The 23,780-nt window shown below is 45.3% G+C and overlaps 2 protein-coding genes and 1 long non-coding RNA gene across 5 annotated transcripts in view; 2 read left to right on the forward strand and 1 right to left on the reverse strand.

Annotated features, from left to right (window-relative positions):
- The first annotated feature begins 1,414 nt into the window (after window positions 1–1,414).
- Window positions 1,415–7,750, forward strand: ZC3H10 (zinc finger CCCH-type containing 10). Of its 2 annotated transcripts, none has more exons than XM_077924016.1 (3): window positions 1,415–1,496; window positions 2,805–2,881; window positions 5,147–7,750. In XM_077924016.1, exon 3 carries the CDS (start codon window positions 5,190–5,192, stop codon window positions 6,381–6,383), a length of 1,194 nt encoding a protein of 397 aa, XP_077780142.1. In that variant the 5' UTR covers window positions 1,415–1,496; window positions 2,805–2,881; window positions 5,147–5,189; the 3' UTR covers window positions 6,384–7,750. The 2 variants fall into 2 exon arrangements, with proteins under 2 accessions (XP_077780142.1, XP_028568491.1); XM_028712658.2 differs by lacking the exon at window positions 1,415–1,496 and adding an exon at window positions 1,536–1,815.
- Window positions 7,751–10,058: 2,308 nt separating this feature from the next.
- Window positions 10,059–22,112, forward strand: LOC114587850 (uncharacterized). 2 transcript variants are annotated; one of them, XR_013391785.1, is made up of 3 exons: window positions 10,059–10,912; window positions 19,362–19,501; window positions 21,981–22,112. It is a non-coding gene; the product is annotated as an uncharacterized LOC114587850 (long non-coding RNA). The 2 variants fall into 2 exon arrangements; XR_003704342.2 differs by lacking the exon at window positions 10,059–10,912 and adding an exon at window positions 10,919–11,682.
- ERN1 (endoplasmic reticulum to nucleus signaling 1) overlaps window positions 20,467–23,780 on the reverse strand; it is a 61,080-nt gene continuing 57,766 nt past the window's right edge. The window contains exon 22 of the mRNA XM_028712672.2: window positions 20,467–22,435. Within this exon, the coding sequence (XP_028568505.2) occupies window positions 22,229–22,435 (207 nt within the window). The 3' untranslated portion in view covers window positions 20,467–22,228. The remainder of the gene's footprint in view (window positions 22,436–23,780) is intronic.

Below are 23,780 nucleotides of genomic sequence, written 5' to 3' on the forward strand. Positions count from 1 at the left end.
GGTACTGTGGTCTTAAATCACAGAGCCTCTTAGGCTTGCTGATTGGAAGGTCAGCAGTTCGAATTTGCAACAGGGTAAGCTTCCATTGTAGGGACGCGGGTGGCGCTGTGGGTTAAAGCCTCAGCACCTAGGACTTGCCGATCGAAAGGTCGGCGGTTCGAATCCCCGCAGCGGGGTGCGCTCCCGTTGCTCGGTCCCAGCGCCTGCTAACCTAGCAGTTCGAAAGCACCCCCGGGTGCAAGTAGATAAATAGGGACCGCTTACTAGCAGGAAGGTAAACGGCGTTCCGTGTGCTGCGCTGGCTCGCCAGATGCAGCTTGTCACGCTTGCCACGTGACCCGGAAGTGTCTGCGGACAGCGCTGGCCCCCGGCCTATAGAGTGAGATGGGCGCACAACCCTAGAGTCTGTCAAGACTGGCCCGTATGGGCAGGGGTACCTTTACCTTTACCTTTAAGCTTCCATTGTTCCTTCCCAGGTTTTGCCAACCTAGCAGTTCAAAAGCACACCAGTGCAAGTAGGTAAATGGGTACTGCTGCGGAGGAAAGGTAAATGGTGTTTCAGTGTGCTCTGGCTTCTGTCACAGTGTCCCATTGCAATAGAAGCGGTTTATCATGCTGGCCACATGGCCCGGAAATCTGTCTGCGGACAAACACTGCTCCCCCGGCCTGAAAAGAGATAAGCGCTGCACCCCTTTGTCTCCTTTGACTGGACTTTGATGTCCAGGGGTCTTTTGCCTTAATTCTTAATTGTATTTTTACGCACTGCATATTCCCTAAAAGTTTGCAGACCATCTCTACCAACCACTTCGGTAACCCCTGATTTTAGTATACAAGCCACAGAACAAGTTGATTCCTTGTATGACCTAGAGTAGAAAGTGCTGAGAGTTGGGAAAGGGCAATGGTTGTGTAGAAACCCGTTCTCACGAGGGCTGGGCTGGCGCATGCAAGAGTTAGGTTTTTACCATAACTAAATTGTGACAATTGAAAATTTCCCCAAAACGATTTATCTCTTGGTTACACGATTTGGTCTCTTGGAAATCGGAACAGTTGAAAAAACGCTTCATAGGTTAAAAGCTGGCCTGTATGAAAGGCCGGGCTCCGGGAGACCCCCCTGACTATAAGCAGCGGGCACAATAACGGGGCCATGTAATAGTTGAGGGGTAGCGGCGAGAAATCCTATCGGAAAAGGCTCCATGGTGAGGTTACGGCAGCGTGAATGCATCGCACGCCACGTTTCGTTACAAAGCCCAGCAGCGTAAAACGTGTGTGTGTGGGGGGGGTGTATAAAGCGCCTCGTCCCCTCCGATACATGCAGGGGGACGGGAGAGAATGAGAAAAGGGAGTCCCGTTGCCACGGCAACCGCCGCTGCCCGCATCCCTCCCTAGCAGCCCCGCGCGGAGGAAGAACCATAGAGTACTTCCGGTGGTGGCGGCAGGAGGGGCGTCACGGCGGAAGGGGCTGCGCTTTGTTTGGACCAGAGGAGGTCGGAGTGAGGGTGAGTGGCTGGGAGATTGGAGTAGTGGCGGGGGGGGGGGGGGTTGACACGCCTGGCGTGGCCTTCGCTCCGGCTCGGGGTTCGAGAGTTCCCCAAGGGACGAATGCCGCCGAGCCTCAAGAGACCCTGAGGCCCCTTCTCCTGCCTTGGCCTCTCGCCGCGGGGTCTCCTTCCCCTTTCAGCCGAACGGACCCTCGCCGAGAGGGAGCTGAGGCCCTGCCTCGGCCCTTTCCGACTCTCGGGAAGTTTTCACTCCGGCTTAGGGTTGCTCTTTCGGGGGGGGGCGGGGGTCAGGCCGGGCGATGCTGCGAAGTTTCAGGTGAGCTGTGGATTTCAGGTGTGCCCAGGACTTCCAGGGGGGGGGGAGAACTTCGTTACGTTGTTGTCACTGCTCTTGAGCCGAAGACATCCTCGATCCACCCTGAGGGCAAAGAGATTGGCTCTTAGTTTTCTTCTTTTTTTAAAAAAAGCAAAACCACACACACGAGATCAACGTTGCCTGTCATCAAAAGTACCACAGGATGGTACCCAGTTCATGGAAAACAGCCAAACTGCTTCATCGCCAAATAAAAAGAAGCAGCAACTTTTGAAGAAAGATATGGGGTGGGGGCATCCTATCTGACCGGTCCAATATGTTCCTAATAAAGTTTGTGTCTGCCATCTTTGTAACACAATTGCTAAAAGCAGATCGTGGTTGTGACTTAAGAACACACACTGCATGGAAGCAGCACATAATGATCAGAAGTACAGTAAGGATGTACGGTTCATTTCAAAGACACAAGTGGAATCCCTAGGGTTTCTGAGGAGCTTTTGGGGGGATGCCTCACCAATAAGTTGTGGAAGGGTAGCTATATATAGTCTATTGTAACAAAACAACGACGTGTCTTGTAGTGCCTTAAAAACTAACAGATTTGTTACAGAATGATAGTAATGGTGACTAAGCCTTCCTCAAAGGCTGTTTTTCCTCTCTGCATTGTGCAGCCATAGGGGGGAGCATTTGGCACGCTCTTAAATGCATTTTTCTTTTATGTGGTATAATTTACAGCGGACCTGGCCAGGACACTGTATGAACTAAGTGCACTCTACAGTTCTCTTCATAATTATTGGCATATCAGAAGTAGGTCTATGGCAGATGCATAGGTGTTCTTTATAAATTAATGTGAAAAGGTAAAAGTCAATAGAATGGACAGTTAAAATCTATGTTAAAATCCTGACACTACGATAGGATAGAAAATATTTTTGATCTATCAAAACAAATGCATGTAAATGAAGATTTTAAGGCATGACTTTTTATTTTCCTTTCTATAGCTCTTGTGGGACAAATCAAGTCTGAATCCTTGCCGTAACCTACCCTGGCATGACTTTGAAAATTTTGTGTCATGAAGGTAAAGTTAGGCTTCCTAACAACTAATGATTTATCTATACGATGATCAGCTGAGGGTCAGAAGTTAAATATTCTTGGCGTTTGGAGCTTTAGCTGGCAGTCATTTAGAAATGGCATGGTTGTAAATTAATGTAAAGAATAATATTGTATAGGTCTACCCAGAAGAAAATCACACTGAATTCAGTGGGACTCACTCCCAGGTAAATGTGAATAGAATTGGAAATGTAGGCTTTAAAAAGACCCCATAGGAGTTTCATTAAGCTCTTACTTTGGAATTTTAAAGCAAAATCAGAAGTATGAGAATGAAAATGCATGCTATTCTTGTGTGGGGTTTTGTTCACCCTTTTCCTGTTTTAGATTTTGCCACTTCTGCAGACTACACCCACACCCACACACACACACACCCTGCTTGCTTGCAAATTGGGTGCCCTCCCATTTCCACAAATCTTTGAGTCCAACTTTTTAACCATGCCTTTTCTGTGACAGAAGATGGGTAGGAGCTTCTTTTATCTGATGTAGGATTTCACATTTGTGAACTATTTGAAAGTTCAAGCTGCTAGTCTTCATGGTGATCTAAGTCTTCAAAGAATTATTTCTAAGCATTGCTAGGAATGTTGGGTATACATGTAGCAAGTTGAAATCCTTGTTGATTTTAAGATTCAAAGAATTGCAGTCATTCATTTTCTTTGTTTTAGCTTCATTCCTTCCTTGTTAAACAGCAGCCTGCCATAAACCAAGCTACACACACAAATAGTTCTCAGCCATTTGGTAAACTTTGGTCTGGGCTGTGCCACAGCAGACTGTAGATGTGATTGGGGGAAAACCCCTCAGTATAGATATCCGTTCTACTCTATGAATGCATAGAGCTCAATCTGGCACATGAATTCAGTGGGTCTGCTTTGATTATGCCTTAATTGGATATCACCCAGTGGTTACCAGGGACAGAGAGTAGCTCCTATTCATATGGCATCATTGAGTGTATCCCTTTATTTACCGTATAAGTGAATGGCTGACGTTCATTACTATGGTTAAAAATAAAGCTTTGTGAAGTAGTTAGGCTGTAGCTCAGTGTTTTGCATACTGAAATAATAAGTAGTACTGCATAACTATAAAATTACGCAGAAGAAAAAATTATCACTAGATTTTACCCTGTGTTTATTAATTACCTTAATGACACCTTCTGTTTTCATACTTGCTAAACCCTTATTTTACTTCTCAGAGTGTGAATCCTTCGGGGGTAAGACTGTTAAGATTTAGAAAAACTATTATGAGCTGCTTTGAGTCCATGGAATAGAGTAGGTGCTCTGTCCCAGCTTCTGCCAACCTAGCAGTTCAAAAGCATGCCAGTGCAAGCAGATAAATAGGTACCGCTGCAGCGGGAAGGTAAACAGCATTTTCATGCGCTGTTCCGTTGCGCCAGAAGCGGTTTAGTCATGTTGGCCACACGACCCGGAAAAAAACTGTCTGTGCGCAAATGCTGGCTCCCTCGGCCTGAAAGCAAGATGAGTGCCGCAGCCCCATAGTCGCATTTGACTGGACTTAACCATCCAGGGGTCCTTTACCTTTACCTTTTTTACCTTACTTTCAAATGTTAAAAGGGTATGCAATCCATCTGAGGTTATGTTGCATTTGGATCCTGAACTACCTTGAAATTTAATTAGATCCTATGCAGGCAGCCGCAGACTTAATAAAATCTTTGCTTGATCATCCAACAAAGTAAATAGCAGCATCTTTTTCAATTGTTGGATCATATTGCCTTTGTGGTCTTGGGTATGCATATGTAATGCCCATATATAGGCCAGTAATATAGTTCCACCCTGAGTTGAGTGCAGTGTTTAGTTCTGATCATCTGTTCTCAAAAGATAGAACTAGGGGAAAGTATGAGGAGGAACTAAAAGGAGTATTGAAGCCATTCAGTCCAAGCAGATAAGTAATTTCTTTCTGATAGTTGAGAGGATATTTTTTGTTTGTTTGTTTTTAGTCGTTTAGTCGTGTCCGACTCTTCGTGACCCCATGGACCAGAGCACGCCAGGCACTCCTGAGAGGATATACATGTACATATAGACTATAAAATATTTGGATCTGATACAAAGTGTTGTTTGATGTATCGTGTGTTCTCTTCCCAGTCTGAAGTAATCTATTATTATTATTATTATTATTATTATTATTATTATTATTATTATTATCATCATCATCATCATCATCATCATCTAACTGGACAGGTTTCCCTCTTGCGTTTCTTACTTGTTCTCTTGTACTTGCACAGTAACCTGATTTTGGGCACCCAGCCTGCACAAGGCCACGAAAAAATGCCTGACCGTGACAACACCTATAACGGCAGTGGGAGCGGCAGCGATGAGGCAAGTGCCAACTCCGATGACATCTGCCGGGATTTCCTACGCAATGTCTGCAAGCGGGGCAAGCGCTGCCGTTTCCGCCACCCCGACATGAACGAGGTGACCAACCTGGGAGTGAGCAAGAACGAGTTCATCTTCTGCCACGACTTCCAGAACAAGGAGTGCGTCCGCATCAACTGCCGCTTCATCCATGGCACCAAGGAAGACGAAGACTGCTACAAAAAGACGGGGGAGCTACCCCCACGCCTTCGCCAGAAAGTGGCAGCTGGGCTTGGCCTTTCCCCAGCCGACCTCCCCAACAGCAAGGAGGAAGTCCCCATTTGTAGGGATTTTCTCAAGGGGGATTGCCAGCGCGGGGCCAAATGTAAATTCCAGCACCTTCAGCGGGATTACGAGTACGACGGCCGGGGGTTGGCCACCCGGGAACAGGGCATCACCACTCCCGTGCGCCGATACGACCCCTATGACCCCATGTACGACTCCGACCGGTGCTTTGATGATCACGACCCTGTGCTGAAGCGGCGGCGTGTAGACGGGCTCCACTTTGAGACTTACGAGTACAACTTCACCAGTCCTCGCACAGTGGAATACCGGCTCCTGGAAGAGGAGAACATCATGCTCCGCAAACGTGTGGAGGACCTCAAGAAGCAGGTCAACAACCTCCTAGCCACCAACGAGGTCCTGCTGGAACAGAACGCCCAGTTCCGCAACCAGGCCAAGGTGATAACTCTCAGCACCACGGCCCCGGCTACTGAGCAGACTCTGGCACCCACCGTGGGCACCGTCACCAACTACAACCACAGCATTGCCCAGACTCACACCACCCTGAGCAGCCAGGCTCTGCAGCCACGGCCTGTGTCCCAGCAGGATTTGGTGGCTCCAGCTGGAGCTCAGGCAGCTCCCCCTAGCAACGCAGCGCCTCCCATGAACCCAGAAATCACCCCGCTGTCAGCAGCGCTGGCTCAGACCATTGCCCAGGGGATGGCTCCACCAGTCTCCATGGCTCCTGTGGCTGTATCCGTAGCGCCTGTGGCCGTGTCCATGGCTCAGCCACTGGGGGGCATCACCATGAGCCACGCCACCACCCCCATGGTGACATACCCCATAGCTTCCCAGAGCATGAGGATAACAGCCATGCCCCACTAACCCACTTCCAAGGGAAGTGTCTCTGCTCAGTCTGTGCTTTCCCTAGGTCGCTACCGGGATCTGTTTCCCCTCTCGTTGGAGGTGGTTAACGTGCACAAGAGAGAATGAAACTGATTTCAGGTGCGGATCTGAAAAGCCACCGGAAACCTCATCTCGACACAGAGGGGAGGACGGTAGCTTGGGTTCACAATTGTCCTCACACAGGAATACGTGGCGCTTGCCCCCCCTCGGATGACAGCAGGGCTCAGGGATGCTAACAAAGCAGTTTGGAGAGTATCGTAATCTCATAGCCTTTGTGTGTATGTTGTATCTATTTTGCAGCTTGTCCATCCTCATGTAGCCACCTACCAGTCCCTTGTGAGTTCTGTAGCTGAGCACATTTCTCCGCCTTGGAAGCACTGCTTTCGCATAGTCACACAGAATTCATCCTGTGGTGGTTGGTGCAGAGAGGGGAAAACAGCTAAGCTCCCAGGGGCTTGCCGGTGAAGTGAAGAGTGGCTTTGCTTTGCTCAAAGAAAGGGGCAAAGACTCTAAAACTGTACTAGCTCCACAAAGAGCAGAGACTGTTGTCAGCCTGCATCATGTATCTTTGTACACTGTTTCTTGCTGTAGGAAGCCAGAAATCCAGGCTCCTAGGTATGGCTTTATCTGAGCTCTGTTGCTGTAATAAACAGTAAGCTGGAAATGGTTCCAGAGCACAAAATTAAATATTGCCTTTTCTTCTGAATTGATTAGGAATGGACAGTTGACATTGTAGCCCTGGAAAGAGCAGGTTCAACATACGTGACTTACTAAAGTTTGAGTTTGCAGGCTAGCGGTGATTGCTGGCATATATAAAGATGGCATCTTTTATATGAATTTATGGGTTTCTCAAAGCACCCAGGATGCAGTGGCAGAATATCTTGTAGCTACCCATAGACTTGAAGCAGCCTAACTTCCCATTGGCACTTATGGGGGTACTTGATGCCTTGCAAGCCCAGAATAGCTCCCACTGTTTTGTTCATTCTTCTGAGATGTTTCACTGCTTTCTGCCCGCATTTCATGTCTGAATTGCTCCCATGTGCAAGAACTTGGTTGTTGTAGGGACTTACCTGCTCTGCATCACTTCATGTTTTGCTATACGGCATACTTAAACTTCCCTCATTCAGTGTTTCTGTTTCCTTTTTGGAATTTTGTTGTTAATGATAGCAACCCTCAGCTCCTCCTTGGCTCCATATTAGCTTTCGTGTTTTTCATGTTCCATTTGGATCGGGTTTTATTTGAATGTTTTTGACAAAAATGAGGAAAATGCTTCATGAACCTGCTGTTTCTACAGTTAACCGTGTAAATGTTTTCAGCTATTAAAACAAATGTACAGTCCTCACAAATATCCAGTGCTGATGTGATTCGTGTGTGTGTGTGTGTGTGTGTGTGTGTGTGTGTGTACACACACATATACAGTATTCTCCCCTTCCTCCTTCAAATATTTATGGGTTTGCAGTTAAGAATCTGTATAGATCTCTGGAACAGAACACAGCAGCTTTCCAAAACACTGGCAGCATTCCAAGAAATGGTGGGATGAAGGGGATGAGAGGCAGGAGGGAAATACTCTAGGTGACTTTTTATTGTAGGCAAAATCTGCTGAGCCTGCAAGCTTATTTCTGCCTTGCGAACAACTGGGCTGCTGTGAGATAAACTACAAGTAGCTGTGATGATCCATTAACTAGCTTGCTATCATGAGAAGGTCTGCTGATTAGCAATGGATATAGGGAGATTTGGGAAGAATATTCTCCTATAGGTTAACTTGGGCTTTGAAGGTATGCCTTTTCATGATAAGGGTTCCTCTAAACGTTAGTCTTCTCAAAGCCTGATAGCAGGAGATCTTTATTGCTGCCACCTGGGGGTCACAGGAGAGAAATCTTAAACCTCTTTATGGCACATCCGAGCTACAGAGATTGTAAATAAAAAAAGGATGAATTGATGATGGTGGCTGAAGCAACATGCTGGGTGGTTTTAGGTATCTGCCAGCCCTTGTTATAGGAATTGACTATATTAATTGTACGCTACATATCTGTGCAATCTGACTTAAATGGCTTTTCTGTAAGTATGAGCCCTTGAGCATTTTACCTTTCTAGGGACAAAAGTGGCTTGTCTTTTTGACAAGCAGCAAGGACCTTATAGGGCAAAGATGGGAGGCAGTTGCAAAAATTGTACAGCACCTCCTTGCTATAACTCAAGTATACCCATCAAATATGATATAAACTATATATTTCACATGAAAGTGCATACAAAGTGCATCTTCTAGACAAGGGACTTTGTTATCAACTTCAGGCCTCATTCCATTAGAGAACCCACATTTTCTGCAGTGAAGCGAATAGTGGAACCACTGGCCTCTTGGAGGTGACTGCCCAGCTGATGGGGAATGTCAGGCCTAGGGGCAAATGGCTCTTAGACTGTTGTAACCTTTTCCTAGGCTTCACTCTTCACTGGTCCTACTTTGGACTCCAGGTGTTTTTCCCTGATAGGATTGTATATTTCTATTATGAATAATGTCTCTTGCTTCTCTAGATGGAGAGGCCTGTATTGTACAATGGCAAAATTTACGTTTATTTCTCCGCTCCACTCTTGTCATATAGCCCTTGAAAGGTTGCCTAGTACAGTGGTACCTCGGGTTACATACGCTTCAGGTTACAGACTCCGCTAACCCAGAAATAGTACCTTGGGTTAAGAACTTTGCTTCAGGATGAGAACAAAAATCGTGCTCCCGCAGTGGGAGGCCCCATTAGCTAAAGTGGTGCTTCAGGTTCAGAACAGTTTCAGGTTAAGAATGGACCTCCAGAACAAATTTAAGTACTTAACCCGAGGTACCACTGTCCACAATACGGCCCTCAAGCTAGTTCCCACCTGTGTTCCACTCCTTACGTAGAGCAGAACCATTTGCACCAGAGAACATGTGACTTTATTAATAAAAGCACTGGAGGTTTATGGCTGAATGAAAATGGACAGCCTGAAAGTGAGGAGAGAAGTCCATGGATGATCAGAGAGAAGATGAGGTGGGCGACGGTTAACTGGCAGAAAAAGGCCGAATAAAATCTAGCCAAATATGGATTGAATTTATACATGTGATACATCAAGCAGGGAGTGGGGCTACCCTTATATCAAAAGTGCACTAGGCGTGGGAACAAAACTCTTTATTGGAGTCTGCTGCTTTTAGTTGTTTTCTCCCAACTTTACTCCAGTGATTAGAACGGAATGGCAAAAAGTTGTTATGTGCAGCGAAGGAAGGTTATGGGATTTGTTCCCTACCCCCAACATCATTTTACAATCAATATAAAGGTAAAGGTACCCCTGCCCGTACGGGCCAGTCTTGCCAGACTCTAGGGTTGTGCGCCCATCTCACTCTATAGGCCGGGAGCCAGCGCTGTCCGAAGACACTTCCGGGTCACGTGGCCAGCGTGACATCGCTGCTCTGGCGAGCCAGAGCCGCACACGGAAACGCCGTTTACCTTCCCGCTAGAAAGCGGTCCCTATTTATCTACTTGCACCCGGGGGTGCTTTCGAACTGCTAGGTTGGCAGGCGCTGGGACCGAGCAACGGGAGCGCACCCCGCCGCGGGGATTCGAACCGCCGACCTTTCGATTGGCAAGCCCTAGGCGCTGAGGCTTTTACCCACAGCGCCACCCGCGTCCCTACAATCAATATATATGCACACAAAGTCTGGAACCTATAAATATGAAATACTATTAACCATGACAAAACTGACTGCTGCAAGCACATGGAGCAGAATGGTAAAAGGCCGAAGCAGAGCTACATTTCTAGGAAGACGAGAGACACATCTATTTTTTTAAAGAAAGCTCAGTTTGGGGCCTCTGTACCTGCCTCTTAGTGGTCCTGAAGTAAGAAGAATGACCGGAAAGATGCATGGAAAAAGGTAAGGAAGCTAAATCCAGGAAGCCTGGGCAGGTGCCTGATAGAAAAATGTAGAGTTGGCAGTCGATCAAGAAACGTGGGTCTGTGGGTGTAGGTCGCAGTTGGGCAGGTGGAGAAGAATGGCAAAGGAGCCAGCAGGTTGAGGAGGGACTATTTGGAGGAGATGGTTGTAGGAAACCCACAAGACAGCAAGGAGTATGCTGCTGATGGGAAGGACAACAGAGAGGCTGGGCCCATCAGGGTGGTTGAAGGAAGAAAGGAACAGTAGGCAAATATACCATGCACCTAAAAGCAGAGGCCTGAGGAAACAAGGCTGCAAATTCTCAAAGTTAAGGGAGGAGAAACTAAAGTTTTAACAGGCTTGGGCAAAGTCTGGCATAGGAACCAAGGTCACGAGGAGCCCTGATGTGATGACCAGAAGGAAGTGGGGGAAGCTGAAGGATACTGAACCAGGAGCTCATAGGCTGGCCAAACCTAAGGTACGTCTGTATCTTTAAGCATTGCCTGAAAAAGAAATTCTGCCAGGTGTAGCATGTAGAACTTAAATGTGGGAGGAAGCAGGTGCCATTTTCCCTTCTAGTCAAGCATTAGGAACACCAAGGCCTCAATCGTACATGAAGGTATGGATGTGGGGAGATTAATTGAGCAGGTTGATTTACACTATGTAGGTGGGTTTGTTCCAGGCAGAACAGCTCCCCCCCTCCCCCAGCATATGGCCAGGGTTGGTGGATAAAGGCTTGGGTGGGGTCTGGTTAAAAGTCACAGTTCCTTAAAGACGTGAGACAGTGGCAACAACAGCCAGCAAAGCAATTAATGGCTGGGGAAGGGTTTAAAGCAGGCATCCCCAAGCTCCGGCCCTCCAAATGTTTTGGACTACAATTCCCATCATCCCTGACCACTGGTCCTGTTAGCTAGGGATCATGGGAGTTGTAGGCCAAACCATCTGGAAGGCCGCAGGTTGGAGGGTGCCAGGCTTCGAGCTTAAGAAAAGGAAGGCCAATGAACAACTAGAGCTGGGGCAAAACCTCACATAACAACCTACAGGCAGGAGTGGCTGTGTGAGCTATTAGTATAGCAGTGGACAGGAAGGGAAGATGGAGATCTGGTGGGTCCAAGATCCAGGTTTTCCACAAGCCAGGAAATTCTGCCAGAAGTGGCTTCACCTGCCACTATAGCCCTGTGCTAGAAAAGGAGCTGAAATGATGAGCATGTAAAATTGAGATGAGGAGCAGCTGTTAATGGCTCTGGGCTTCTAGCACATCAATGGCAGATTTGTCTTTGGAGAGACACAGCTGAAGATGGGGAGTGTGGGTGGGTTAGATATAGACAATGCAACAGACTAGGCTGAATCCCTTTTCTTCAGAGGCATATAGCCCACAGATGAACTGAGGTTAGTAGTAGTCTGTATTTTTAATAAGATAAAGAGGTCGGGTTTTTTGGTGGTAGCAATATAGTTTATGGCTCATGGCAGCTGAATGGAGGCAGCATCTCAGCTTTCTACAAACGAGTTCAAACCCCATTGAAGCAGTTTGGTCTGAGGCGCTTTGTAGGCCATCAAATTTGGCTCCAGGTTTACCAGAGTCTGCTTCATTGAGAGACAAAAAAACAGGTACAACTTAATTCTTATCCTTTTGTCAGAAGATGATGAAACATTCAGGCATTATTAGTCTCTCCAGAGCTGCTAAAGTGTGCCACATCGCAGGCAAATAGGTCCGGGGGCTTTTGTAATAGGTACCTTTTAAAAGTTTTTTGGTGTTTCTGTTTTTTAAAAAAAGAAATATAATTATTTTGAGGCAGGTTTGGATGCATTTTGCAAGCAATGCTGCCCCTTGTAATGAATCGTGCCAAATTTCAGAAGGATTTGTTTTCCTGAAATTTCAGCTGTTAAAAGTTTTGGGATGGGTAAACTAAGAATTGTTTTGTGGAGAAATGGGTGGAAAACTACAAACATGAGAAAAGTGTTCATGGGTAAGGAAGCTGCCAAACTGCAGAAAAATAAGAGTTTTTGTGATGGACACTTTTCAAAGTTGATTGCAAACACCCTACATCTCTGGTGTTTGCTTTCCCCAGTTCCCACATCACCCGATGGTGGCATTATTGTATGGTAAGCTCAGAGACATTTCTCTTGCGTTTAGTAGACCCTTCTCTGCAGCATTGTTTTTGATGTTCGGATCACTGAGGTACCACACAGTACTTCAGGAGTTAGGGTTACCTAACCTCCCAACTTTTGTCTTCAAGTCTTGTATCTTCTTATGTTAGGAAGCAGAGCTGAAAATCAGACAAATGTGTGAGAGATCAAAATTTTCTCCTGTTATACATTATTATTATAATTTATTTACAGTGGTACCTCGGGTTAAGTACTTACAGTGGTACCTCAGGTTACATATGCTTCAGGTTACATACGCTTCAGGTTACAGACTCCGCTAACCCAGAAATAGTACCTCGGGTTAAGAACTTTGCTTCAGGATGAGAACAGAAATCATGCTCCAGTGGCGTGGCAGCAGCAGGAGGCCCCATTAGCTAAAGTGGTGCTTCAGGTTCAGAACAGTTTCAGGTTAAGAACGGACCTCCGGAACGAATTCAGTACTTAACCTGAGGTACCACTGTAATTTGTTCCGGAGTTTCCCCAACCATTCTGGGCAGCTTCCAGCAAAATATTAAAATATAATAATTCATCAAATATTAAAAACTTCCCTTCAGATATCTTCTAAAAGTCAGATAGTTGGAAAAGTCAAAGAAATAGACATCCGGTGGGAGGGTGTTCCACAGGGCGGGTGCCACTACCGAGAAGGCCCTCTGCCTGGTGCTACTATAGTGCCACTATAATGGCACTATAGTGTTAAACTCAAATCAACTGTACAGATTTGATTATATATTATAGAAAATAGTAAACGTTAGAAACGATAGTAAATTTAGCTTGAAACACACTTTTCTGGCCGCTGCTCTTCTCTTAGCACCCTCAAAGGCTCATTCTGATGTGGGGAGGGACATAGCAGAACACCCACAACCAAGGTCTCCACATGTGCTTTGCTTGTTCTCTGCCGCAATGTTGCGCCTCCACTAGGAAGCAAGGTTTGTGGTTCTGTATGGTTGCCTGCCAGAAGTAAAAAGATACCCCACTTTCTAATAAGCTAGCTTGTTGGTTTGTAGAGATGATTTAAGTATTTTGGGCTATACTTTGTGGCCTGCTTCTGAGAAAGAAATGGGCAAGTGTTCTATTGCTTGCATACTCGTTGTGTCTTGTGTAATGTGTCAGATATAGTCTTTGCCTGCCAGAAGTCTTGAAGCACTCTTAGCTGAGTTTCGTAGCAATATGGGATTCAACCACATGCTGAAACTCAAGGTTTGCACATTTAATTCTCTCTCTCTCTCTCTCTCTCTCTCTCTCTCTCTCTCTCTCTCTCTCTCTCTCTCTCCTGGGAGCATTTTATTTTATTATTTTTATTTTTTTTAATATATTTTTTTAAATTTTCTATTTTTAACAATATTGTAACATCATATCACCTTTTACAAATGTTTAGCTCTGCCGAGCTTTTGACTTCCCTCCATTCCGTCACCTGGTTTTTCTAGAAAATATCTTAAAGTCACACATTTATACCTTCAAAATTCTACATTAAAGTTGAATTATTTAAAACTTAAAGCACAAGTAGAAAATTTATTCTATTAAACGTTGTGAAGTTTATCTCAGTCCAGCTAGTGTCTTTATATGTTTACAGTGATTGCCTATATATTAAATGAATTTACTCTAGTGTCTCTGGAATGTTTGGTCACTCTGGTTTCGGATTTTCCCCATCAGCTTTGCCAATTCTGCGTAGTTTATCATCTTCATCTGCCATCCATTCATCTACCGTCGGTAATTCTTGCTGTTTCCACTTTTGCACTTATAAAGTTCTCACTGCTGTTGTAGCATACATAAACAGTTTCTGGTCCATTTTTAATATTTCCACTCCTGTCATCCCAAATAGGAATGCCTCCGGTTTGCACATTTAAAGGTGAAAAAGCTCTTTTGCCCTAGCGTAACAAATCCACTTAAAAACAATGTGGGTTTTTTTGCTGTTTAGATAGTGATGGGAAAATGCATTGGAAAGTTTGGGTAGGTAAGCAAATTATTCACAGGAAAACAGACACTCTGCAAGCAAATTGGATGAATGTTCACTGCCCACAATTAGAAATCGGAGAGAGAGAGAGAGAGAGAAATAAAACAAGCCATCTTTTCCCCAATCTCTCTTCAAAAACCTTAAGTTTTTAACTGTATGTGATGAGTAGTGCAGAAGGGGGCAGCAAAGTTCAGCGTTTGCAACCTGTACATTTCATTTACTGTTAGCAGGATGCTGCAAGATGAGAACAGAATGACTGGGAGGAAGAAAAAAATGACCTTTGTCCAAACTGTCTAAATAAAACTGCCATAAATACAGCCACGTATAACATTCTGCATTTTGTTTCCCCTGTGAAATCAGATATTGGTCTGCAGCTCTTTCCCCTTTAGCCAGACCCATAGGACTTACCTGCAACAGGCATTTTGCTTTCATGTCACAACCTCCCTGGTTCTATACATGTTTAGTTAGAGGCAAGGCCTGCTGTCTTCTAGAGGAATTGGAGGGCTTGATAATAGCAAGCCAGAGTCTCTTTTTTGCATGGCTGAATTTATGCAGAAGCAGGGCCGGATTTAGGTTTGATGAGGCCCTAAGCTGCTGAAGGTAATGGAGCCCTTATAATGTCCAGCTGTCCTTTGTCAACAACAAATTGCCACTGTTTTTGTTTTGTTTTTTGAATAAATGCTGTATGGTAATTTAGGGACCTAATAGTTATCTAGAGCCATTACAAAATGTATTTTATCAAAGTACATCCAGTTTTTTCCCCCTTTAAATTTTTTGGTGGCCCCCCAAGAGAGTGGGGCCCTAAGCTATAGCTTGTTTAGCTTATATGTAAATCCGGCACTGCTCAGAAGTATATGTGGGCAATGAAATAACAGCCTGCCAACAAAGGTTGGAGCACATATTGAAAAGCATACCACCACCTCCTCTTTTGGCGATCGCTTGTAGCCAAGTAAGATTGTCTTCCATAAACACGGTCTTAACAGTGAGTCCAGAAGTGACTGTGGAGGCCAATTCTGAATCCATGTATCCTTGCCCAGTGGGGACATAGGTTTCCAGGCAGGAGTTGATCATGTTGAGGGTTTGCCAAGCACGTCTTCCTCTTAGCGCGTTTCCCCCGAGTTTGAGCATCTTCAAAGCCCATGACAACTTTGGTAAAGGCCATGACACCTTTTTTGCTCCCCCATCTGGTTTGCTCCTAGAGTGAGGGCCTGCCTTTATTGATTTGCTGCCAGGGGGCCATTTGAGATGCCCTCAAATATCGTCGGTAGCCTAGGTTATAACATCACACACACATGGAGAGCTGTTCTTGGGGACAGCACCAAAACCCTTAGACTTACAGTGGTACCTCGCAAGACAAATGCCTCGCAAGACGGAAAACTCGCAAGGCGAAAGGGTTTTTTGTTTTTTGAGCTGCTTCGCAAGACGATTTTCCCTATGGGCTTGCTTCGCAAGACGGAAACGTCTTGCAAGTTTGTTTCCTGTTTCTTAACACCGTTAATACAGTTGCGACTTGACTTCGAGGAGCAACTCATAGCATGCGGTGTGGTAGCCTTTTTTGAGGTTTTTGAAGACTTTGGTGATTTTTGAAGCTTTTCCAAAACTTTTCCGAAACCGTGCTTCGCAAGACGAAAAAATCGCAAGACGAAAAAACTCGCAGAACGAATTAATTTCGTCTTGCGAGGCACCACTGTACTGAAATTCTGGAAGTTTCTGGCCAGCTGAGCTTCTGATTGACCGGGAACCTCTGGTTTGGTTGCTATGCTACTTATTCGAAGTTTGGTTATTTATTTCTTTTGGGGCTGAGGGCCAGCTTTCCAACAAGTTCTTGACTGTTTTATTCTGTTTGGCATTTTAAAATTGGAGCTTCTGATAGCACGTTTTTAGTGCTGTTGCGTATTAAAGTTTAGTGCTATTGTCCATATGGTTTTATGGTTGTTATTAATGATAATGTTTTAAACAACAGTTTGCTTATTTTTGTTTATTTGTTGTTGCTGTTGCAGTTTTTGGGAGGAATTCAATGTATTGAATTTCACTGATTGTTCAGTCAGAGCAGCCATTTTGGAACAGATGGCACAGTCCCCTCTCTTCCTCCCAAGCACTGTCTTGGGGGTTCTCTGCAATTGCCCTGAGGATTCACTGTGAACCACCCTGAGACCTGTTGGTATAGGGCTGTATAGGAATTTAATACATAATAATGGATCTTGTGCCACTGAGTGCATGTTTTCAACAGGAAATGGAATGTGCAGCATCCATTGCTTAGAACTGGCCATTGTTGGAGACACAGTACTAGGCTAGATAGACCATTAATATGTCCCCTGTTGTGTAGTTTTATATATTCATTTCTTTGTTTAGCAGAGAGCAAAATAAAAGCACAGTCATGGCTGTCATAACAGCGTTTCATAACACCTGACTTGATAAAACAGCTGTGCTTCCACTAGCTCCACCCTGACCCAATATCCTTCTCAGTTATGACTCATTGTAGTTTCATATGCAGTTACATAGCAACAGAAACTGCTCCCCAGAGAGCAGAGTAGGGAGTAGCAGAGGATGAAAAAGGCCAGCAAACATTATCTTCTGCAGCTGCCTGTGCAGGCAACCGCTCATCCTTCACTTACTAGTCTCCCCCATGATTTGGTGAGATGGGGCCTTAGCTAAAGCTGCCTGCCCACTGCCAATTGCATGTGCGTGCGCACCTTCTAAAAAGCCAACTTTGGTTACTGGGCTCCTCTAGGCAACCTGTTTCATGAGCATCCTGTTTTGCTTTCACAAAGTTTACACAGTGGACTAAGTCCACTCTTTATTGAGCATTCATTCTGACTCATTTGTGGGGATAGATATTGTCGCATGCCACCCAATTCCTGAGCGGTGCAAGATTTCAGGGGTTCCAGACGCTTACCCAGGGTTCTCGTTTCCCTTTGGAAATGAGGCACTGCAGAGACTGTGGTGTCATGATATATGGTTTATTTACACATATATACAACCTGAGCCGAAGGATGTGGGTGGCGCTGTGGTCTAAACCACTGAGGCTACGGCTTGCCGATCAGAAGGTCGGCGGTTTGAATCCCCGCAATGGGGTGAGCTCCCAATTGCTCGGTCCCTGCTCCTGCCAACCTAGCAGTTCGAAAGCATGTCAAAGTGCAAGTACAGTGGTACCTTGGGTTAAGTACTTAATTCGTTCCGGAGGTCCGTTCTTAACCTGAAACTGTTCTTAACCTGAAGCACCACTTTAGCTAATGGGGCCTCCTGCTGCTGCCGCCCCGCTGGAGCACGATTTCTGTTCTCATCCTGAAGCAAAGTTCTTAATCTGAGGTACTATTTCTGGGTTAGCAGAGTCTGTAACCTGAAACGTATGTAACCTGAAGCGTATGTAACCCGAGGTACAACTGTAGATAAATAGGTACTGCTCTGGTGGGGAGGTAAACGGCATTTCCGTGTGCCAGAAGCGGCTTAGTCATGCTGGCCACATGACCCAGAAGCTGTATGCTGGCTCCCTCGTCCAATAAAGTGAGATGAGCGCCGCAACCCCAGAGTCGGCCACGACTGGACCTAATGGTCAGGGGTCCCTTTACCTTTACCACCTGAAGCTATGATGGAACTGTTTGCAGCATGAACACCCCAAAAGGGTCTTCTTTCTACCATAGCTGCAGCCTTGGATTCAAACAGAAATCAAACATTTTGCTCTCTGTCCCCCGCCCCCAGCATTTCCTGTCTACTCTCTACTCTGGCTTGTATCATCTGCCATGAGCCCCCCTTACCTCATCAGGAAGCTAGCCTGACTTAATAGTTTAACACTTGCTGGATCCAGGGGTTCAGGAAGCTAGCCTGTCCCGATTAGCTTTTAACACTCGCTGCATCCAGGATTTAGAGGGGTCTGGCACCCAGCTTAACACTCCAAACTCATAACAATATTCATTTGCATCAGCCACTAGCCTTTGCAGTTTGAATACTCTTGAGTTGAAGTGGAGTAACAGTTCTGCCAGAAGCACTTCCCTCTTCTTCCTGCCCTATCCAATGCCTTTATTTCTACTGAAACCATTTATAGTTCTAATTTGAAGTAGAAAAGAACTGTACTTCTGTATTTTGACAGGCTGTCCTTGTTACTGCCTCCTTGTGGATGGTAGGGCATTCTGCCTCATGTATAGCTCGTTTCCCATACTGGTTGCATACATTTTTATTATGAATTGTATATATTTACTGGTTGCATACATAATAATAATTATTATTATTATTATAGGGGACTTTTGAAGCACATACACCTTCAAGAAACCTGGGGATTGTAGCTTACAAAGGGTGCTAGGACTTGTAGGTCTGTGAACTAAGTTCCCAGTTTTATTGAGGGAGCGGATATGCTTTGAAAGTCTGGTTGTGTACACAGCCAAAGTCTGAGAATACAGTACAGTGGTACCTCGGGTTAAGTACTTAATTTCTTCTGGAGGTCTGTTCTTAACCTGAAAGAGTTCTTAACCTGAAGCACCACTTTAGCTAATGGGGCCTCCTGCTGCTGCCACGCCGCCGGAGCACGATTTCTGTTCTTACCCTGAAGCAAAGTTCTCAACCAGAGGTACTATTTCTGGGTTAGTGGAGTCTGTAACCTGAAGCGTATGTAACCTGAAGCATATGTAATCCGAGGTACCACTGTACAGTGAAACTTTTATTTCGGTCCTTCCCTGAACCTGCGCTAACACTCTAAAACTGCCCTGCACAGACATATTATGGTCTATCAGCTGCTACACAGACCAGGTGGTAGGACAGCGGTTCTCAACTTGTGGGTCCCCAGATGCTGTTGGACTACAACACCCATCATCCCTGACCATTGGTCATGCTGGCTAGGAATGATGGGAATTGTAGTCCAACAACATCTGGGGACCCACAGGTTGAGAAACACTGGGGTAGCGTCTGGTGCAGGCTAAGGTTTCTTTGTCCATCTGCACCATGGGGAACGGATCCGCTATCATATCTATTCTTCTTGCAGCGTCTTTTTATAACGTCCTGATCTCATGGGTCACAGATGATTCCGGCAGCACTATTGCTTCATCTCAACTCTCAGAAGCCCCAGCAGGTGCATCAGAAAACCATCTGCAGCTATTCTACTTGGACATAAATCAAGCAAAGGTAAGGCCTGCTACATTCCCTGTGTTGGCCATCTTCATGCGGCAAGCAGTTGCGTTACGTGACTTGCATGGGGGGGTGGGGTGTTGTATGTATGCACACGCCAGCATTTATTTTTCATTTAGTTCTGCTTATTGTTTGGGGGGTGGGGAATTAAAAGCCGTAATTGCAGAGTTATATAATTGTAACTCTCCACAGAAGGGTAGTCAATTGGCACTTTCGCCTTCCTGGTGTGTTCTTGCCATAGAACTGTTGTGTGGAACAGTAAGCTGGCACACTTCCAGTTTTCTAGCTTTTACTCTTCCAGCCCCAAATCTTGGATTGAAGAGCCACACAATACACACAGATATGAATATGATATAAGGAAAGTCCTATGCAGAATTAGATAAATTAACCGGAAGAATTTGAAATCTGAGGGACCAGAGATTCACAGAAGACTGGCGTAAATTTACGGACTATTTGAAAAGTAATTGTGATGATCAGATTATGTTTGTAGGTTTGCAAGAAGTTTTGTGAGGTGAATTATTCGAATTATTGCAAAAATGGATAAAGGGGAGGATGGTTAGTTATGATAATTAAAGGCGATATGAATTAAAGAAATGCAGAAGAAGTGATAGAATGGTGGATCATCAGAGGTGCTGATGGAAGTCCAAAAATAGATTGTATAAGATGTGAAGTTTTGTGGTATGTATTATAATTTATATGTTAAAATTAATTTAAAAATTATTTTTTTTTAAAAAAAATGATATAAGGAAAGTCTGCCAGGTCAGGCCTATGACTTGTCAAGACCAGTATCCTGGTTCTTGCAGTGGCCAAACAGATGCCTGGGGGGAAACAAGCGAGCCAGAATCCAAGCACTCTGGTATTTAGAAGCATTACTGCCTCTAGTCATAGTCATTGATAGTCTTATTCTCCATGAATTTGCCCGATCCTATGCACACCATTTTAAAATAAAACGACACCATACAACGGTTTCAAAATCTACTTTTAATTTTTGTGTAAATTTCTTATTTAGAAGAAATATAAAAGTACTGTACAGTAGAGCTACAAAAATAGGAAATATGATTTTTCAATTAAGTTAGGTTAAGACCACCATCATTTTCAAGCGTTCACATCCTGTAACGTCCATATTTGCATATCTTACCTTGATATCTGCTGTTGCATTATAAAACTAGAAAAAAAAAAAAAAACCATTTCCCTGTAATGTAAGGCCCAAAAATGATGAGGACAAAAGACAAAGCAGAAAAACCAAATACCCATACCAATGCCCAATCATATAATTAACCATTAATAACTTATTCATTTTAAGACACAGAGAGATTACAGCCACACAGATTAAAAACTTCCTTATGTGAGAGAACATTTTATCCTGATCTAATGAATATGCTTGGTTGAAAAGATGCAGTATACCTTTTCCTTGTCAACCTAAAATTTTTTTAAAAAGATTACTGCACCAGAGCGGATTTTACTTTTTTTGTTTATTCACTTACTATTTTTATTATTTTTAAAAAAGATTTGGCATGCTTTACACTTGTACCATTTCAAAGTGGTACCACTTTGTAAGTAAAAATTAAATAAATATAAATATGTAAAATAAATATTTTTGGTAAAATACTACAAATATTGGAGAGCACATCAGTGGGAATTCTTAATGCTTTCTGCACATGCCCTGTGCATCACTGTTTTAGGGACACTGAAAAGGGAAACTGCATCCTTCGAGATGGGAAGCAGATGCCTCTCTCTCTTCATAGCTTCCCAAGAGACTGAGTTTCTAAAAATTTTAAAAATACAGGTTTTCCTGTACCTTTTTAAACCGCCAGCTCTGTTTTCTCTAGCTAAACAACTTAAGATTTACAAATAAAATTAAGGAGCGTTTCTAGCTGTGTCAACTGTTGCATCTAAATCACACTATTAAGCTAGTCACATTCTTGGAAAGAAACCAGAAATGACATCTGAACGGATTTCTCTAAAGGAATTAGGGATTTCCAGCACTATAGCCAAAGCCAAACCTTGGTCCAGAAGGTTTCTGGATTTGTAACACCGTAGCATGCCAATCCTTCTGTATTTGTCAGCTATTAGTATTTGGACTGATGCTTCCAGTTGGCGAGTTCAAGGATAATTTTATGTCTACACAAAACTATTTTAAAACTAGTATTTGGAGGGCTAGCCTCTTCGCTGAACCATTGCATTCATTTTGCTGAATCTGCCACTTCCCATTAAAAATCAGGGTCCCTGGTTGCTTCAAGTGCACAACATGGCAGTGGAACAAAAGTGGCTGGAAATGGTGTGCTACACTTAAAAGGCTCCTTCCTGAGATCCATAAGGGGCTTGGCAATGTTACGGTTTCAGTCTGTCTTTTTGCTGTTCTGTGCAGTAAGGTGGCTTGAATGCCGGTATGTAAGGAGCAAACAGTGTAGGCATTGAGAATAATGTTGTGCCAAGCTGAGCTGTTTTAGATCCTCCCTTTCACTTTTCCTCTTAGGAATTTCCTTTCCACTGCTCCCGACTTCTGTAGGATAAAGCTTTCTGCAAGTTACTGCATCTTCTTTGGATTCCTACCCGGAGCCCCTTTTTCCTGAGTCAGAGCAGGCAGAGAGTTCAAGGCACGTTTGATAAGTCCGGGTCTCTGAAAGAGGATTTTCAACTCTCTGACGATCCCTCGAGTCACCCTGCTAAGGACAGGCCTGTTTCACAGCCCTGTTTGTGCAAAGAACAAAGAGTCTCCGGCTCTCAAACACCACCTGCAGAAAGTACGTGGCTGCTTGAGTCCTGCATATAATAAGGCTGGAACAGTCTTTCCTGGCGGCAGATTTGCATAGCATGGTAGGTGTGCAGGAGGAGGTGAGGGAACCGCAAGGTGAAGTAACGTACAAAGTCATCTGGGACGGAACCAAGGGTTTCCTGCACCTCGGGCGGAAGTTCTCTATAGTGGTGTTTCTGGAAGGAAAAGAAGGCAGAATCACAAGGTATTCAATTTTTCAGAGGGGTTGGAGAGGCATGGCCCCAGGCACCCTCGAGGCCGGAGCCACAGGGCCAGGCCTGTGTCAGGTTTTCAACATCGCAATGTATCACCAGCCAAACACTGCAATCTGGCGATACACCCTGATGTTGGGAACAAGCTGCACTGGCCCCAGACCGATGAGGTGGAAGGAATAGGCTGCCTCAAACCAGGCTCCTTGCAGGAACAGTGCAGCTTGTTCCCAGCTGAGTGAGCCCTGATGTCCTTCTGGCTCGAGGCATTGGGGCTCACGAGAGCAGGCTAATGAAGTCCCTACCCTGGGCTTTTAGAAGAAGAAGAGTTTGAATTTGATATCCCGCTTTATCACTACCCAAAGGAGTCTCAAAGCAGCTAACATTCTCCTTTCCCTTCCTCCCCCACAACAAACACTCTGTGAGGTGAGTGGGGCTGAGAGACTTCAGAGAAGTGTGACTAGCCCAAGGTCACCCAGCAGCTGCATGTGGAGGAGCGGGGAAGCGAACCTGGTTCCCCAGATTACGAGTCCACTGCTCTTAACCACTACACCACACTGGCTCTCAGCCCCCTGGGCTTCTTTAAACTGCTCTGCTGAGGAACGCATGGATGCCTCAGTGGAGCAGTTTGAAGAAGCCTAGGGAGGAACAAGCTGTATCGGCCCGGTGATGCAGCTTGCACCTCCCTCTGCAGTATGAGGGGCAGAGCACAATGGCAGCTCCACCTGGTAATGTATCGCAGGTGAAACCGATGCTGCTCCTAGAAGAGGGACTCAGAAGCGGTGTTGGTTTCACCTGCGATATGCTGCCAGGTGAAGCCGCCAGCCGCCACTGCCCCCCAAGGAGGGAGTGACCTGGGGGCAGAAGCAGTGGAGACACTGTGGCAGCTCCAGCAGATCCCTCACATGATGACCCAATGCCTTCAGCTAGCCACAGCCTCTCCTCCACGTGAGTGTGCCCACCATGCCGCTTTGCAAGGTCTGCGATCATTCGGTCCAACCCCGGCCTCGCAGTGTGAATGTGCCCTGCAGCAGTGGTGTTGGTGATGAGGGGCTGGGCAATGTTTGGCAATAATCCGCGGGGTGAAACTGCATCGGCTCTCACCGCGGCAGCTGGAGCGCTTTTGCCCCAGCCTGCTGCTCAGCTGGGTGGAGAAAAGGCTCCTGCCCGCTAGCTGAGTGAGCCCCAATGTCCCTGCTGCTTGAGCAGCTGGGATATTTGGGCTCTGTGTGTTTGATTGCCTTCACCTTTGCCTGTGCAGGCGTGCTGTCTCTTTCCTCCCAGGGGGGAATAACCACACCGGGAGGAAAAA

The sequence above is a fragment of the Podarcis muralis genome, chromosome 2, assembly GCF_964188315.1.
Source record: "Podarcis muralis chromosome 2, rPodMur119.hap1.1, whole genome shotgun sequence".
NCBI lineage: Eukaryota > Metazoa > Chordata > Lepidosauria > Squamata > Lacertidae > Podarcis > Podarcis muralis.